This window comes from Mesoplodon mirus (assembly GCF_964341445.2).
Source record: "Mesoplodon mirus genome assembly, chromosome: 15".
NCBI classification, from domain to species: Eukaryota; Metazoa; Chordata; class Mammalia; order Artiodactyla; family Ziphiidae; genus Mesoplodon; species Mesoplodon mirus.
Genome location: NC_138991.1, coordinates 37,198,992 through 37,216,903, shown reverse-complemented (window position 1 = coordinate 37,216,903; position 17,912 = coordinate 37,198,992). Strand labels below are relative to the sequence as shown.

At 56.7% G+C, this 17,912-nt stretch overlaps 1 protein-coding gene across 6 annotated transcripts in view; it reads right to left on the bottom strand.

Annotated features, from left to right (window-relative positions):
* GTF2IRD1 (GTF2I repeat domain containing 1) overlaps window positions 1-17,912 on the bottom strand; it is a 113,645-nt gene that overhangs the window by 74,720 nt on the left and 21,013 nt on the right. For all 6 annotated transcript variants that reach the window (XM_082644191.1, XM_082644188.1, XM_082644189.1 and 3 more), the window contains exons 2-3: window positions 4,427-4,555; window positions 1,605-1,746 (exon numbers count right to left, since the gene is read on the bottom strand). In XM_082644191.1, coding sequence (XP_082500317.1) covers window positions 1,605-1,746; window positions 4,427-4,549 — 265 coding nt within the window. In that variant the 5' untranslated portion in view covers window positions 4,550-4,555. The remainder of the gene's footprint in view (window positions 1-1,604; window positions 1,747-4,426; window positions 4,556-17,912) is intronic.

The window sequence follows — 17,912 nt, the reverse complement described above, 5'->3', positions numbered from 1 at the left end:
AGTGTGAACTAAGTGCCAGGCATTGTTCTAAGTGTTCACCATGTATTAATTCATTTAATCCTCAGATCGACCCAGGAGAGGGTAGCACTGTCCTCCCCTTTCACAGATGAGGAGGCTGAGGCCCAGTAGGCAGCAGCTGGCAGAGCCAGGATGTGGCCCCAGGTGTCTGAATCCCCAAGATCTCTGAGTCCCAACTTCTGGGCTAGAATGCCCGCCCAGGCTCTAACCCCATAGGACTTAATCCACCATGAAGGGGAAGCTGACCTGCCTCGGGAGCTCACCGCCAAGCTGGGGCATAGGAGTGGATGGAAGTTTAGGGCACAGGAAGCTGCAAGCGGTGGGGGGCAGTCAAGCATGGGCGCTGGGGCGGAGGGGCACCGATGGGGCCAGTGGCGGGAGGGATGTCAGTCTGGAGGCTGGGGAGGCATCTGCCAGGCAGAGGGGAGGAGTGAGGGCCTTCCAGGTGGGGACAAAAGGCAGTGGTGAGCAGGGACACACAGAGCCGGGGAACGTGCACTTTAGCACAGTGCAGCCTGGTGAGCACCAGGGATGCTGGGAGGAGAGAATGCAGAGGCCGGGGCTGCTTATGAGGGGCCCTGAAGGCCTAGGTAGCATTGAAGAGTTGGGGGCTTCAGAACGACCCCTCTGCCTCGGGGCTCACAGCTCACAGCTCTGAGTGCTGGTGCTGGTTTCTTCCAGGAGCGACCAGGACCCCTTGGCAGGGGTCCCGGGGGTGCCCATGCTGCATCCCTCGTTTTTTTTTTTTTTGGCTGCGCCACGTGGCATGTGGGATCTTAGTTCCCTAACCAGGGCTTGAACCCGCGTCCCCTGCATTGGAAGCGCGGAGTCTTAATCACTGGACCTCCAGGGAAGTCCCTGCATCCCCCCCCCGTTTTGAAGGGGTGCAGCCAAAAGAGCAAACTCCACCTCCATCACTCGTCAGCTGTGTGTCCCCTGGTTACACTCACTGCATCTCATTTTCTCGTTTGTAAACCGGTGATGACTGTTTCCCGAGCCTGCTGGGAACAGTAAACAGCACCAGCACGTGGCCCAGCCCGCGGCTCTATTTATCACATCAACCCTAACTGTTCCCGTTTCTAGAGCATTTCCTATGTGCTGGACAAGTCCTCAGTCACTTCATCCCCACGGGCCACCAGGAGGCGGCTCCAAGATTCTGCTACTGTAACAGGGTCAGTGCCAGCCTCTGTCGTCAGGGTAAGTGAGTTAGTGCTTAAAGGGTGTCGCACACAACAGGCGCTCACTAAGTATTAGCTGAGCACGTGCACTCGGTCCCTGCATCAGGGACGCACAGGAACTGGGCCACAGCACTGGGCCTCAGTGTCCCCTTCTGTCCATGAGCACATGGAGGCAGCTGGATCTGGCCTGCCCAGAGCCTCTATCGGCCGAGGGGCTGCTGTGTGACTCCAACAAAAACTGTGGCCGCCCCTGATAACGCGACATTGGGAAGCTTGCACCAGCCCCTCCTGCCCAGTGCCTCCTCCCACACAGGGCCACCCGGTGTTGCTCCAGGGACCCAGCAATGTGCCAGAGCTCCTCCCCTCAGGGACAGTGGGGACTGGCCCTCTGGAGCCCCGGGTACTCACGGCAGAACCTGAGGAAGTCTGATTGCAGCTCCTTGCGTGCGTTCAGGAACATCCTCCCCTTCTCGGTGCCAACCACGAAGGCGCTCTCATCATGCACAGCGACACAGGCCACTTCTGCGTTCAGCTTGGAGAGTGCTGAGCACTGCAGGGGGTGCAGGGATGTGAGCCGGGGGAAAGACCCCCCACTCCAGACACCCCCAGTGCCAGCTTTGGGGGGTGGGAGGTGAGCTCCCCGCTGCCCGAGATCCCACCAGGGGCTCCAGGGAGAAGTCACCGTCCCAACGTTCTGGGTCTTAGACTGCAGTGGGAATGAACGAACGACACCCACAGAGCTTGGCCAAGGTCGGGGGAAGAAGACAAGGTTACAGGGGCTGGAGGACAAAGGCACACGTGGCCTGTGCCCCTTCCTCCTCCCAGGCCCTCCTTGCTCTGGGGTGGGCTTCCTGCTTCAGGCCTGGCCCCAGCCTCAGGGATGATCCTGTCCTGGGCTCTCTCCAAGTCCTGGATGAGGAGGTGGGATGGGTCCCAGGAGAACCAAGGCACAGACAGATCCAGGCTTTAATCCTGCATCAGCCTCTTCCTGCAAGTCATGCCCTTCTCTGGGCCCCAATTTCCAAATCTGTAGAATGTGGACAAGCAGCCCAGCTCCCAGAGTTGTAATGGACTTGTTGTGGGGATTCAATGGGGCCTGGTTGGTGGGAAAAAGTCTCTAAACCGGGGCATCCTGTGTGGGTATGAGGCAAAGAGGTTCTTTTAGCAGCCCTAGAGTTGAGATTGGCAGGCCTACTGCACAGGAAGCCCTAACACAGGGGGCCCTGCGACCAAGACCACCAGCATCTCAGGCCTACTGCACTGGGAAAACCCTGCCTGCAAAGCTCGGGGCATATGGTCGGTGCCTGATAAATGCTGGTTTTTATCTGAGTTAGCGCTCTGCGGACAGTCGGGAAGTCTGGCTTCTAATCGCAGTTCCACTGCTGTGTGATCTAGGACAGGTTCTACAACCTCTCTGGGCCGTGATCATGCCTTTAGTGCCAGCTCCGTCTTGGAGTCGCTCCGGAGAGGAAGCTGGGGACATCTCAGGGCCAGCAGGACTGTCCCCTGGGAGCTCCTGGGGGCAGGGATGGTGTTCATTTCCGGCTCTCTAAGATGAAAACCAAACCCCACTGCTCTCTTGCCCTGTGACAACACTGTATAACAAAGACGCCAAAGAGATTCAGCCGTTTCCAAGGAGTGGCCAGCCGAGCTGGAGGAGAGCCTTCCCTGCGCTGCATGGTCACTTCTCAGCTGAAGAAGCTAAGGCCGCAGCAGGGAGTAGACTCAGCCAAAGGCACAGAGAATGGGGGTCGGGAGGAAATGCCTGGAAACGGGTCTGAGACTGGGCGGGAGGAGGTGGTGAACGGACAGCACTTTGGCCCCAGTCGTCCTGCAGACCGCCTGAGAACCTGGCCCCAGGCCCGCTGGGTGCCGGCGTTAAGTCACTGCCAAGTAAGTGCCGCTGTCACCCACGAGGTCCCTTAGGAAACCTGTAAAGGCCTTGTCGCAGGGCGGGGGGAGCCTGTCTCGTTCATGCCACCAGGACAGCTACAGGGTCGCTGGCTCCTCCAAGGAGCCTCTGAAACACCCTCTAGACCAGCACTGGACCCTGGAATTTCTGCAATGATGAAAATGTTCTATTTCTACACTGTCTGATACCACAGCCGCTAGCCACATGTGGCCACTGAACTCTTGAAATGAAGCTAGTGTGATGGAGTAACTGAATTGTTTAATTTTCACAAATCACAATTTAAATATCAACTGTCACATGTGGCTAGTGGCTGTGGCACTGGCCATCGCTGCCTGTGTCAACTGGACCTCCACCACCACACCAAGCTGACACTGCTACCGGCATAGGGCTGAGCTCCTGGGGCCCCCCTCCTCATGAAGGCCACTCTGTACAGGGGAGGGGCCAAACCCAGCTGGCCTTCCCAGGGGTGTCTACCACCTCTGCCCCAAATACCACCTAAGCAGCCCTTGAGCTGCCTGCAGCTGGAATAGCCTGGAGGGAGGCCCTTTGTCCTTGGGAAACTGTAGACTTTGCCCCTGGGAGCCCACTTTAAAAACTGATCATGCTGTGTGACATCAGACAAAGTACTGTCCTCTCTGAAGTTCAACTTCACTGAACCAAAATGCAGGGGGTGCAGCTAACGGATGCCAGACAGATTTTTTTTTTTTTTTTAAAGACACCTGCCTACCTTCTATCACAGAACTTGCCCCAGGAAAAGTCTACAGGAAAATGACATTATTATTTTCTCTCTCCCTCTCTTTTTTTTGGCTGAGCCGTGCAGCTTGTGGGATCTTAGTTCCCCTACTGGGGCTCTAACCCGAGCCCCTGGCAGTGAAGGCTCTGAGTCCTAACCGCTAGACCACCAGGGAATTCCCTATTATTTTCTCATTTGGGATAAACTGCTATAGGTTTAGGTATGGAGGCAACGGTGTCAGAGGAGTGATGCAGTTACAGCCCTGGCTTTAACAACAGGGGTGACAGCTTTCTAATGAATCACTGTGACACATTACCCTACAGGTGACCTGCTGGGAGGGAGACTTGTGACCATCCCAGGGATGGGACTTCAACTGTAAGAGGTGACGAAACGAAGACGGGGTGAGGGGGTGAGGGCTGGAGTTCCACACACTTGACCTCACTTAAGCCTCCCACCCCGGCGTCGGCAGACAGGCCTTGTAGCAGGTGGGGACACTGAGGCTCAGGTTGGCAAGGGCTCCTGCGAGTGGCAGAGGTTACAAAGGCTGGCTGCCCCACCCCTCCAGGGGTGGGCAGGGGCACTCACCATGGAATCTAAGGCAGACACGAGGCTGGTGATGATCTCGTCTTTGCGGGCAATGGCAGAGTTCCAGCGGTCAGGCCCACAGCCGTTTGTGGGGACGTCGCAGCGCTTTCCCAGCAAGGCCATGGTCGCCTGGATGGAGGAAGGGAGGAGGCGGAGGTGGCCGTGGGCCGTAGGGCGTGTCACACGTGGTGGCTGCCCCCACCACTAACCCACCAGGCCCCCAGGATCCCCAAGGCCACCTCTACTTCCCAGGTGGGACAAATCAAGAGCTGGCCTTCTCTTCACCTAAGGGTCTTATATGCATGATGAGGGTTGAGCTTTGACAGGCCTGGACACACAGCAGCCTGCACACGGCCTGTACAGGTGTGGGAACAGACAGCAGGATAACGGAGGGGGGTGTCTCAGGGCATGTCTCCCCAAGTCTGCACCCCCAGAGCCAAACCCACAAGCAGTCTGCCTGGCAGGCCCTAAATGCCAACTCTCCCCACGCACACCCCTCTGGCCATGGCCCTCCCTTGCTCACACACCCTCCATAGCTCCCTGCTGCCCACATTAGCTCTTGACTCCTCAGCCTGGCATTCAAGGTTCTAGACTCTTGTCCCTCGCCTCAGCTCCTCCTCATACCCCATGCTCTCGGCACTCTACGTGTCACCATCCTCCAAACACACAGACATCCTTCACGGCTCCTCAGCTGTCACCAGTTCTGTTCTCCCTGAGTGCCCTCCCTGGCCCCTTCGGCATCTACTGACTGCCCCCTTAGCTTTTTTTTTTTTTGCGGTACACGGGCCTCTCACTGTTGTGGCTTCTCCCGTTGTGGAGCACAGGCTCTGGACGCGCAGGCCCAGCGGCCATGGCTCACGGGCCCAGCCGCTCCGCGGCATGTGGGATCTTCCTGGACCGGGGCACGAACCCGTGTCCCCTGCATCGGCAGGCGGACTCCCAACCACTGCGCCACCAGGGAAGCCCTGCCCCCTTAGCTTTTAACTATCACCTCTGCTGGGAAGGTGCCCCAGATTGCCCCACCTCCTGCCCCTTCCTGCCCAGGCTGGTCAGGTGTCCCTGGCCTCCCACCTGTCCCCGAGCCCCCCATCACAGCTGTGTATCAAGTCACATGCTCCCCGGGGGAAGGCCGCCACCCCAAGGCCGTGGAGCTTCGGTCTACTTCCTGGCTTCCAGGACTGAATCTCAGAGGTGCAGAGAGATACCACGGGGCAGAGGCCCCTTCACCTCAGGTGAGGTTCCCCCAACACAGGACACTGCCCCTCGTCATGAGGTTCCCGGAGGACACAGCTGTATCCTCCCCCCTTGCTGAGGCGCCCTCAGATCAGGGCGTCATGTCGGGGCGACACCAGGCAGGGAACAAGTCTGCTGGCCCTGTATTACCCCGCCGGGCCCGGGCCCCACTAGATACAAAGGTCAGCCTCCCTCGGTCCCCGATCCATCCTGCCCCTCCCTTTCCTGACCCCAGGAATCAGGTCCAGGGGGCCCACCCACAGGACGCCCCGGTGCCAGCATCTTCCTATGGGGCAGCTGTCCCCTCGCCAATCCAAGCAAAGGAGAGGGTAGAGGGCAGAGGCAGGAACGCTCAGTTTCCCTCCCCAGGCTCGGACCTTCTAGCGCTCTGTGCAAGGGCCCCAGGTGGCCAGTTTGGGGGTGGGATCAGGGAACAGAGCTGCAGGCATCAGAGGGAGCCTGTGAGTCCTGCCCTCTCTGCTTCTTGGGGGTAAAGGAGTCTGTGCATGCAACTGGGGTTGGGGGTCGGAGGTCCTGGGTAGGTGATGGCTGGGCCTGGCACCTAATATAGTGCCAAGTCCATAGTGTCTTCTGCCACCACAGCTGCCCTGTGGACTGTAAGCTCTATGAGGGCAGGGACTGGTCTGCCAATCACTGCTGCACCCCCAGTGTCCAGCTCAGTGTAGTCCAAACCACAGACTGTAGCCTTTTAGTGGGTTATAAAATCGATGACACGGAACAGCAATCAGAGCACATCACACATACAAGGTGAGATGCATCCAATGACAGAGATGGAAACATTCAAAGAAATTAGGGATGCACCAGAGCTTGGCTCTGGACTCCGTCCTGGCCCAAGTTGGCTACTTGGCTGTAGATAAATACTGATTTTAACAACAGGCCAGGGACTTCCCTGGTGACGCAGTGGTTAAGAATCTGCCTGCCAATGCAGGGGACGCGAGTTTGAGCCCTGGTCTGGGAAGATCCCCCATGCTGTGGAGCAACTAAGTCCATGCGCCACAACTACTGAGCCCGTGTGCTGCAACTACTGAAGCCTGCGCACCTAGAGCCCATGCTCTGCAATAAGAGAAGCCACCGCAATGAGAAGACTGCGCACCACAACGAAGAGTAGCCCCCGCTCACCACAACTAGAGAAAAGCCGGCGTGCAGCAACAAAGACCCAACGCAGCCAAAAATAATAAAATAAAATAAATAAGTTAAAACAAAACAAACAAACAAACAAAATAACTGGCCAGGTCAGCAGCTGGCCAAAATGTGTATGGGTTCACTTCTAAATGTTTATAAAATGTATTTCTTCTCCTAGGTTGCCTTATTTATTTATTTATTTTTGGCCATGCTGCATGGATGTGGGATCTTAGTTCCCCGACCAGGGATCCGAACCTGTGCCCCCTGCAGTGGAAGCGTGGAGCCCTAACCACTGGACCACCAGGGAAGTCCCGGTTGCCTTATTTTTAATAAAAGTTTGAAACCCATGTTATTAAGGGATGCTGAGGGTATGACAGGCCCCGGATGGGACCTGCTAATGGACCAAGCATCAGCCAGGGGCCTTCTGTGGCACGAAGCCCAATCGCAGGTCTGTTGCATGACCAGCTGAGAGGTTTGCCTGCCTGGGGTGCGTGAAGTCTTGCCCCCTCCCCTCAGCCACCCCCTGCCCCCCAGTCCCTTGAGCCACTTCCAGAAAGGCCTCAGGCTGCCAGCCTCCCAGCTGCTGGAGCCTAAATCGAATCAGGGCAAAGCAGGAGGCACCAGACAGCGCTCCAGTCCTGGCCTCCGGTCGCCCCAGACGGCTGCTGGCTCCTTCCGGCAAAGGTCCTAATCCATTTAGAAAGGAGCCAGGGAGGGAGGAGGAGGGGGCCAGGCTGTGGGCCATCCCCTGACTTCTAGTCCGTCTGGGCTCCCAGGACGCTCTGTCTGGAGCTGGAGCCCAAGGAGGCCGAGCCCTAGGCAGCTGGGTGTGTTTGGGTAGGAGGGCAGGAGAAGATCCTCCCGGACCTCGGAGAGAGGGGCAGGTTCCCGTGGCTGGAGCTGCTGTGGGTGGAACAGGGGGGCCAGAGCGCTGGGCTGGGAGCCACGAGCTGTGAACCACGCACACGGTGAGACCCAGGCCTGGGGCTGCCAGGACCACATTGGACCAACCACCTAAACCCCCCGTTTTCTCATTTGTAAGGTGGGGCTACTTCTAATCTGAAAACAAGGGAGAAGAAAACCATCCAATGAAACCAACAAACGACACAGAACAGAGCGCGAAGTATGCTAGTTAACCAGAAGGCAAGTGCCCAAAAAACGAACAGGAGGAAGTCCCCAGGGGGAGTGGATGGCAGGAACAGAGGCCACTGCCTGAGCCGTCACACACGCCACACGCCAGCAAGCGAGGACGAGGGGCCGGGCGAGGCTGGAGGCAGCTAAGGGCTGCTCTGTGTCACCTGAGAGAGGATATCAGAAGTGACATCCTGGGTGATGGGTGGCTGGCTCCTGACCTGGGGCACAAGTGGCTAGGAAGCCCTCAGTGACAAGGGACTTCCACCCACCCCCGGGTTCCTGGGGGGGTAAGGCCTACGAGGGCCAAAAGGCAGCAGGGAGCTGTGAGCATCCCTCCCCAAACCCTTCTCCCAGGGCTGCCAAGGGCCACACACCTGGCTTCCCCCCAACCTCCCGGCCACGTCCCTCCTGGCACTGACCGCTGACCGCTGGAGGCTCCTGGGCCCTCTTCTCATCCCTGTCCAACTCCCTCCCTCACTGCGAGGCAGTCTCACGGCTTACATGTCACCTGTGTGCTGGGGACTCTCCATTTCTCTCTCCCCTCCCCCGTCTCCTGAGATGCTACCTCCTCCCCCTCTCCTGTTCAACGTCTAACAAGCAACCCAAACGGAACACGGCCCGCGTTTCCTGCTCAGATCCGCTCCTCTCCTGTCATCAGCTCAGATGCAGGCTGACACTGAGGCCTCACCCCCGGCTCTCTTCTGCCACGTCCCTGAATCGATCCAGGGAGAGTCCTGCGAGCTCGCCTCCAGGATGCACCCAGGTCTGCCCACTTCTCGCCGCCTCCCCGTCCAGGCCACCATCCTCGCTCACCCACGTGGGGACGGTGGCTCCTCACTAGCCTCCCTGCCCTCCTCCTGCCCCCACGGTCCCCCTGCAAGCAGCTGCCACATCAGTCGCACGTGGCTCTCCCGCTAAGAAGCTTCCAGGGGGTTCCCACCGCAGGCAGAATGTCACCTCCCCACGCTGCAGGCCCGTGTGACCTGGGCCTGTCTGCCCTCCCCGCTCTGTGCTGGCTCCAGCACTGCCCTCTTTCTGTCCCCAGAACACACTGTGTGCTCCCTTCTGGGGCCTCGGACTCACGGCTCCTCCCGCCCAGAAGGTTCTGCCCGGTCCCCGTCTCCTCCCGCTGCCCTCTTCGCTCTATCAGGCCTCAGCCCAACCACCAGGTCCTCTGAGCCTTCTCCGACCCAGCAGCCAGGCGGCAGCCCCCACCCCTTGCCCCCACCTCTTCGTTTATTTCCTTCAGAACATCCGAAGTGACCTGTTCACGTGCTTCCTGCCAGATTTCCCCACGTGGAATGTGGCCCCGGGAGACCAGAGGCTGTCAGGTTTACCATATTTTCACTGCCTTGAGCACCTGCTTGGGTTTTCAGGGACACTCAACAAATAGTCGGGGAAACGGAGGGGACTTCCCTGGCCGTCCAGTGATTAGGACTCCGAGCTTCCACCGCAGGGGGCACGGGTTCGATCCTGGGTCACGGAACTAAGATTGGGGAGCTAAGATCCCGCATGCCGCGTGGAGTGGCCCAAAACAAAAATATCTGGGGAACTGACAACAAGTGTGATGGTCAGCCACTCTAGGTGGGAGCCAGGATGTTTGCAAGCTTTAAGCAGGGTGGTCTGACAACGGTGGCCTGGCCTGGCTCTCAAAATAAAAAGGTAACATGGAGGATTGCAACTTTGGATGTATTTGGATCACGAAGGAGGTACAGTCCAGGAACTGAACATGAGGGAGGCTGCTGGGTCAGACAGGTGTCCTGCACAGGTGCTCCTCCAAGTGTGGTCCCAGGACCTGCAGCATCAGCACCGCCTCGACGCTTGTCAGAATGTGAGCCGCCTTCCTTGCTGTATCATCACTCCATCACAGACGGTAGTGGGCATGAGCTCCATCCATCTGTCCCTCTGTCACCAAGCCCAGTCCTCTCCCGTTAACATGCACCATGAGGACTGTACCCCTCACACCTGCCAGGACGCGGGGAGAAGGAAGACCGGCCGATCGGATCCACAGCTGATGCTCAGCCAGGCTGAACAACTCACCCTGGTTTGCCTGGGACCTTCCCGCGTTTAGTACAGAAACCCCTTAGTCCCAGGCAAAGCAGGATGGTTGGTCTCCCCATGACACAGGGACCAGCAGAGCCGGGAGCCCAAATGCCCCTCTCGGCCACTGAGGACAAGGACAGACCCCAATAAGGAAGGCAAAGCCAGGGACATTAGGTCCTGCCTTTGGGTCCAAAATATCCAATTTCACTTAGAGATGAGAGACAGGCTTGGGGGCTCCTCAGGGGAGGGGACAAAGGGGGAGGGTCTCCCAGAGCAGGAGGCGGGGTTGTTTCATCCAGGAGATCACAGGAGGGGAGGAAGCCACTCTCTTGATGTGTTTGAAGGCCACACAGGGACCAGAGGGGACAACCTTGTTTTATAAAGCCCCAAAAGGCAGAGCTGGGGCAGGTGGAGGGAAGATCTGGGTCCCTGGTCTGCAGGGACACTGCTGTGTGACACCTGCCCCATCACCCGGCTTTCCAGCCTCCCTTTGCCCATGTGTGAGTGAGGCGGGCAGGTGGCCCAGCTGCCGCCAACACGTGCCGGTCCAGCTCCCAGCTTCCTGGGGCCCACCCCCTAGAAGCCCTGAGGTGACAAGTCTACCTCAGGTCCCGGATGCTGTATTTTTCAGCCCCTAGGAGATTCTGACACGCAGTCAGGTACAGGGCCTGGATGATCTCTGGGGATGTTTCCAAGCAGCTCAGTTTTTCTGCCCGCCGCCTGCCTCCTACACTTGTCTAGGATTTCTGGCCCAGACAGTGGCAGCTTTGCTGGCCACTGAGAGGTGGAGGCCTTCCTGGTCCCTGAGCCAAAGATTAGCTGAGTGCTGTGTCCATGGCTGAGTCACCGCTGCCCCAACTCAAGGCAGACTTGCCCCCGGGAGGGAGGCCCCCATGGCAGTCGGGCCCAGAAAGGCCACTCCCCCAGGCCCTGGGCGAGGGTGAGGAGACAGCACTTGGGCTGGGGTTTCCAATCCTAAACACCCTGCACTGGGCCACTGAGAGGCTAAGGGGGGACTGTCCTTGAACTTGTCCTTACTGCTGTCCATGGCCTGGGCCCTTGGGAAGACAGGTGCTCACTCTGGAGGGAACCTGACCTCCCCCAGTGACAGGGGGCCCCGCAGGAGAAGTGGATGGGGCTGATGGCGGAGGGGAGAAGGGTGTGTAGGCAAAAAATCAGGGCTGCAGATAAACCTCCCAGCTCAACCCATAAAAAACCCGTCTTTCCCCACCCACCATCCTAGATGCCCCCTTCATCCAGGGGTTCAGCACCCTGCATGCCCCTTCCCTCCTTGTCCTGCTTCCCCTGCCAGCTCCCTCTTCCTCTTCCTGGCTGAAGAGCCACCCTCTTGTCCCCCTCCCCTGGGAGTGCCCGTTTATGAGCACGCTCACACCTGTGACCTCCACCCCTGGAGCGCAGCAGGATGGAGGGAACTGGGCCCATTTCAAGGGTGAAAAAACCAAGTCCCAGAGGCAGCACATTTTTGCTCAAAGTGAGTGATGAAGCCAGGATGAGATTAGGGGCATCTGACACTCACGGTCCGTTCTCTTTTTGCTCCTCCTTGGCGCAGGACTCCTAATTCAGAGGAACAGGGCTAAGGGTGGAACCCCAGGCACGGTGACAGGACAGCCAGGTGGGTGATGAGACCGGTGGGCTGGCCCCACTCCTGGCTGGAGCCGGGCAGACAGGAACCAGGGCAGGGCTTGTGCACTTGACCGCAGGAGCCTAGGCGCTTGTCCTTCACACCATGACCCAGGGACTCAGGGCCGCACGCAGAGGACACGCAAAGTGGGCCAGAGCCAGAACAGCAGGTGCCCAGGGGAGGGAGGGAAGAAGCCGAAGCACTGCTCCCCAGGTGCCCAGGACTGGTTAATTCTCACAACCACCCTCAATTTACAGAGAAGGATTTCGAGTTTCAAGCGTCCCAAAGCCAGGATGTGGCAAAGCCAGGACCTGAGTCCAGATCATGCCGACTAATCCTGGTTCCTTCCACCCCACGATGCAACCTTCAACTCACTTCCCTCTGGAGCAGCGACAGATCGGGGGGCTCAGCCCGGCTGGCAGAGAAGGGGGCCCACCCTGCACCCTGCTTCCCTGCCCGTGGGACCCCAGGGCAGGCGCAGGTAAGGAGACTCCTGGCAGGAGGGTATATTTCTCCTTCCTGGGCCTGCCGGAAGCGAGCCTGTCCCCAGAGCCCAGGGCCACCTTTGACAGGTTCCTTCCCTGGACAGTGGCCCAACTGGGAATCCCACGTTCCTCAAGTCTCCACCGAGGTTGAAGAGCACGTGTTGAAAGAGGCAGAAGTGTGAGTAAGCATTCATGTGTCGGCATGGGGATGGGTAAAAAAAAGAGACAGTGTGTGTATGACACACACAGAACAAGAGAAGCCACCAGTCAGAGTGAGACCAGCCTCACCAGGTCACTTGTCCCTGCTGGCTTGGGGGTGAACCAAGAAACAAACGCCACCTGCCCTCCTGCAAGCAGCCTAACTAGGGGGTGGCGAGCAACGGGCTAACCACGAGCCGGGTCTGCAGCAGCCCAAGCCCTCCTCCCATGTGCCGGCATGTCCGGGTCCCCCAGCACATGTGTTGGGCACCCCTCCTTCCTTTCCACACACATTTGTTGAACCCCGAGGGCTACACTGGGTACTCATCAGCCACCCAGCAAGGCCACACTGGGACAGAACAGAGAGCACACCTCCACCTGGTCATCAGTTGGGTCAAAGTCCCAAGGCAATGTGCTCTTGGGGGGTGGGGCGGGCAGCCTACGACAACTCAGCAGAAGCTGGAGGTCTGGCCACCTGTGGGGAGGCCCCAGGGGAGATGCTTCCCGGGCCTCCTTTCACCCCAATTTGTTTACTTAACACCTCCTGGAAATGACTCAGACAGCCGTGCCTGCCCTCTTAGAGCTCACAGGCCCAGTCCACAAAAAATTACAGAACCAGGGATTTCCCTGGTGGCGCAGTGGTTAAGAATCCACCTGGCAATGCAGGGGACACGGGTTCGAGCCCTGGTCTGGGAAGATTCCACATGCCGCGGAGCAACTAAGCCCGTGCACCAAAACTACTGAGCCTGTGCTCTAGAGCCCACGAGCCACAACTACTGAGCCCACGTGCCACAACTACTGAAGCCCGCGCGCCTAGAGCCCGTGCTCCACAGCAAGAGAAGCCACCGCGATAAGAAGCCTGCACGCTGCAATGAAGAGTAGCCCTGACTCGCCACAACTAGAGAAAGCCTGCATGCAGCAATGAAGACCCAATGCTGCCAAAAATAAATTAATTAATTAAAAAAAATTATAGAACCATGAAATGAGAATAAGAGGAGAAGCTCACCCAGGCAACAAGGCTTGATATGGGGGGAAAAGGCTCCCCCCACTTTGTTTATCAAATATTTATTTATTTATTTATTTATTTATTTGGCTGTGCCAGGTCTTAGTTGTGACATGTGGGATCTTTAGTTGCAGCATGTGGGATCTAGTTCCCTGACCAGGGATCGAACCCAGGCCCCCTGCATTGGGAGTGCGGAGTCTTAACTGCTGGACCACAAGGGAAGTCCCACCCTTTTATTTAAACAATTTCTGTTTATTTAGCTTTGGGGGAGTCAGGGTTTCCAAACAAGGTTTTCCTGAGTTGATGATTGTTGAGAAGGGTTTTGAAGGGTGAAGAGGAGTTCTCTGAGAACACAAATGGACAGACAGTATTCGCATTTCTGTAGAGAGAGGCATAGGCAAGAAGCATGGCTTGGAGATACATAACACTTACTCTATGAGTAAGGGGAAGTGTTTGGTTGTACTCACTAAGTGTCAACACTAAAATGAGAGTGGCTGCTCAGTGACCTCTGCTGGAATGGGGCAAGGGGGAGAGAAAGAGTGTGTACCTGACAAACACATCTCTGACCCACAGGTGAGTGTGAGCTCTAGCAACCCAACACACACTTATCCGCATCACAGGTGCACACGCAAGTATGCTAATGCAAGTCCTGCTGGGGCTCCCCCCGTAGGGAGACAGTCAGAGAGAAGGCACCAACCCAAGCCCAGGCCCAGCAGTGCCACACACACAGATGAACAGGACACAAACCTTGCCCTCGGGGGTCACCGTCCTGTCCAAAGTCACAGCTATACCAGGAGATGACCTGATCCCTGATCCTAGCCTTGCTGCCCTCCCTCTGGCACCCAAAACACCAGCCTACAGGCCCCTGGACATGCCTGACCTCTGGCTTCTGGGCCGTAGCCCCCCTGTGCCCTTCAGAAGAGACACCCTTCCCTCTTCCTGGCTCACTCTTTGCTGTGGTCAGGCATATCCTGACCCTCCAGGCTGGCCTGCTGCCCCTCGTCTGGGCACCCACAGCTCCTTCTTCCCTCCAACCCTGCAACCCTCCTTCAGTTAGGATGCAGAGGCATCTGGGTCCCCATGAGACCACCAGTTCCTGTGTGCCCCCCAGGCCTGCTGAGTACCAGCCTGGTACACAAAGGCCTGGAAAGGTGTCTGATGGGAGGGGCTGTTTCTGCAGGTTTGAAAGAATCAGGAGACATGAACAAGGTGGGTGGGGAGGAAGGGGGCACTCTGGACAGGAGGTGGCATGGGCAAAGACCCTGAGTCACTAGCAAGCATGATGTGGCTCAGGGTCATCAGTGAGGCTGGGAGGGCAGATGGCTGAAGCACTTTCTACACAGACCACGGTCAGGTTCTGGGACTGTCTAGTAGGAATCCCACCCTTGACCTCAGAGCCTGGGATTGCACTTCAGAGGTCCTGCTCCAGCCCTGGTCCAAGGGGCAAGCAGCCTACAAGCCTAAGAGGACACACCCCACATCTGCCCCAGACCACCTTCTGGGCACTCAGGTCCCTGGAATCCACTGGGCAAGCAATTCCCCGTTCTGGACCCCCAGGGGGCCTCTTCTCTGGTGTGTCCACCCAAGGTGGCTTTAAACATGATGGCAAATTCTTTAACACTTCTCCCATCCAATGGTGACATCCAATTCCCATCCTCTTGAATATGGGCCTTAATCACTCACTTCTTTTTAATTAATTAATTAATTAATTAATTAACCTGGCTGTACCGGGTCTTAGCTGTGGCTTGTGGGGGTCTTCATTGCCATGCGCGGGATCTTTAGTTGCGACATGCAGGATCTTTAGTTGCGGCACGCAGGATCTAGTTCCCTGACCAGGGATGGAACCCGGGCCCCCTGCACTGGGAGTGAGGAGTCTTAACTGCTGCACCACGAGGGACGTCCCTTAATCACTCACTTCTAACCAACAGATGTTCTGGAGATGCCACCCTGACCTCCAAGGCCAGGTCCCAAAGGGCGCTTGGTTTCTCTTGGCATCTTGCTCTCTTAGAGACACTCAACGTCGGAGCTCTGGGTCAACATATAAGCAGTCTGGCTGTCCTGAAGCCACTGTGGTGGACAGGTTGAGTGGATCTAGAGATGCCTGAGGAGCCCCAGCTCTTTCGCAGGCCAGGCACCAGCCTCGTGAGTAAGGAAGTCTTTGAGACAACCCCGACCCCAGCCATCTTTTGACTGTAATTGTAGGAGAGACCTCGAACAAGAACCATCTAGCTTAGTCTAGTCAAATCCCAAACTGTGAGAGGTTAAAATGAGAAATGACTGCTGTTTGACATTGCTAAGTTTGGGGCTATTTGTTATGCAGTGATAGGTAACTGATACACTGAGGGCAGACCATGCAGATGCAGGTAGGTGCAGGTGCATCCCCAGGGGGCAGCTGTTTGGTAGGGTGAATGGAACTTGGGTACATGTTTAGGGTGTCCACAGGCACGTGTGCAAGGTTGCCCCTACTGTGGGGCAGAGCTGAGATGGGAAGAGAAGCGGGGGTCAGCTGGGAATTTCCACCCACCCCCTCTTCCTGGTTGGTATATATTACCAGAGAGCCCTTCTATAAGAACAGCTGCTCAAATTTGCCCTTAAGGACTTGTGGTAGGCCCAAAAAAGGCCCCGCAAAGACAGTCATGTCCTAATCCCTGGAGCCTGAAATGTCACCTTATATGGAAAAATCACTTTTGCAGATGTGATTAAGTTAATGACCTTGCAATGCGGAGATTATGCTGGATTATCTGGGTGGCCCTTAAATGCCATTACACATATCCTTATAAGGAGGCAGAAGGAGATTTGACCCACACAGAAGGCCACATGAAGACAGAGCAGAGAGAGATGGGAAGATACCGGCCTTCAAGACTGGAGTGATGCGGCCACAAGCCACAGAATGCCAGCAGCCACCAGAAGCCGGAAGAAGAGGGGACAGATTCTCCCTGAGAGCCTCTAGAGATAGCACAACCCTACTGACACCTTGATTTTGACCCAGTGGTACTGATTCTGGTTCTGGTCTCCCACACAGTAAGAAAAGAATTTTCGGTTTTTTTAAGGCACTAAGTTTATGGTAATTGTTACAGCAGCCTCAGGAATGAATCCAGGACCCCTTCACTCACCACGTCCCCCTCACAAATCCCAGTCCACATCCTCAACCTCCTGGACACACATTCCTCAGTTCAGGCTTCTACAGAGCTCAGACCTGGGTTTGCTGGAAAGTTCTCCCATCCCTTCCCTATAGGAAATGCCAGGAGCCACCAATGGAAAGAGTTGGATTTTTTCCGGATGCCAGGGGAGCACCTTTGACTCAAGTCTCAATGCCCGATGTACCAGCTGGGCACTGGAGCCAGTGGAAAAAAATACTATCACCACGCCAAAGGCAAGAGCACACAAACCACCCAAACACGGCCCCCGCACCATCCGCTGCCATATGCCTGTTTCTTGAAAAAGAAGCTTGAGAGAACAAACAAAAAGAAATTTCTCCCCTCCTGAGGGGAGGGGGGGCATCCCTTCTCCCCAGCAGTCCTACCTACAATGGGATCTCCTGTCCCAGGGGCTCCCCAGTGGGGATGGAATTACCTGGGGCCCTGAGTTCTCGCCCCCTCCCCACTGTCCACCCATCGCTGCAGCTGGCAGAGAATAAAGCAGGCCACTGCCCTGACTTCCACACCAGCGGGGCAGCTGGAGGGGGTCTTACACTGGCCACAGTACAATGGAAGGCAGCCTGGATTTGTGGTCGAGACACCAGAATCCCAATCCCACCTCTGACCCCAGTCCTTTCCCTCCTCCCTGCTAACAGAGCTCCCGTTATGTCCTGGCACCTAAATTCACACCTGGGGCAGCAAATTTTGGTGACGCCCTGAGTCTTACATCAAGGCAATCCCATTCCCTCCCTCACCTGGGATTGGTTCAAGGAGAAGCATGGAAGCTACTTCTGGCCACTGAGACACGAGGCTTCTAGGAAAGTTTTCCCTGCTCTTAGAAAGGGACTGAAACAAGGATGTCGGGATGGTCTAATGTGACACCCCCAACCATGACAGCCGTCTGAGGACCACGAGAGGAGTCAGCACAGGAGGTGAAGCCATCATGCAGAGGACAGCAGAGCAGACCCGTGGAAGAACCTGGATGCTCATGATCTGGACCTGCCACCTCCGGGCTTCAGGCTGGATATAACAATAGCCCACGTTTCATAAGCCTCGCTCGGTGGAGGTTTCTTTTTCTTGTAGCTAAAGGCATCCTAGTTAAGTCAACCTTTACCAGTTGTAAAAAAAAAAAAAAAAAAAAAAATCACCCATTTGGGGAATTCCCTGGCAGTCCAAGGGTTAGGACTCGGCGCTTTCACTTTCAGGGCCCGGGTTCAGTCCCTAGTTGGGGAACTAAGATCCTGCAAGCCTCACAGTGTGACCAAAGAAAAAAATCATCCGTTTTTGCTTCCTGGTCTATTTTATAACAGACCAACACTCCTTTTGTAACTGGTGACTAGAGAGTGGCCATCCCATTTGGTGATCGACCCGCAGAAAGCATCTAGGATTCTGTGGCCAACGGTGTAGCTGGTTCACTCAACCCTCTTCTCTCCTGCACACAGAGCAGGCACTGGCTACCCCACCCCTC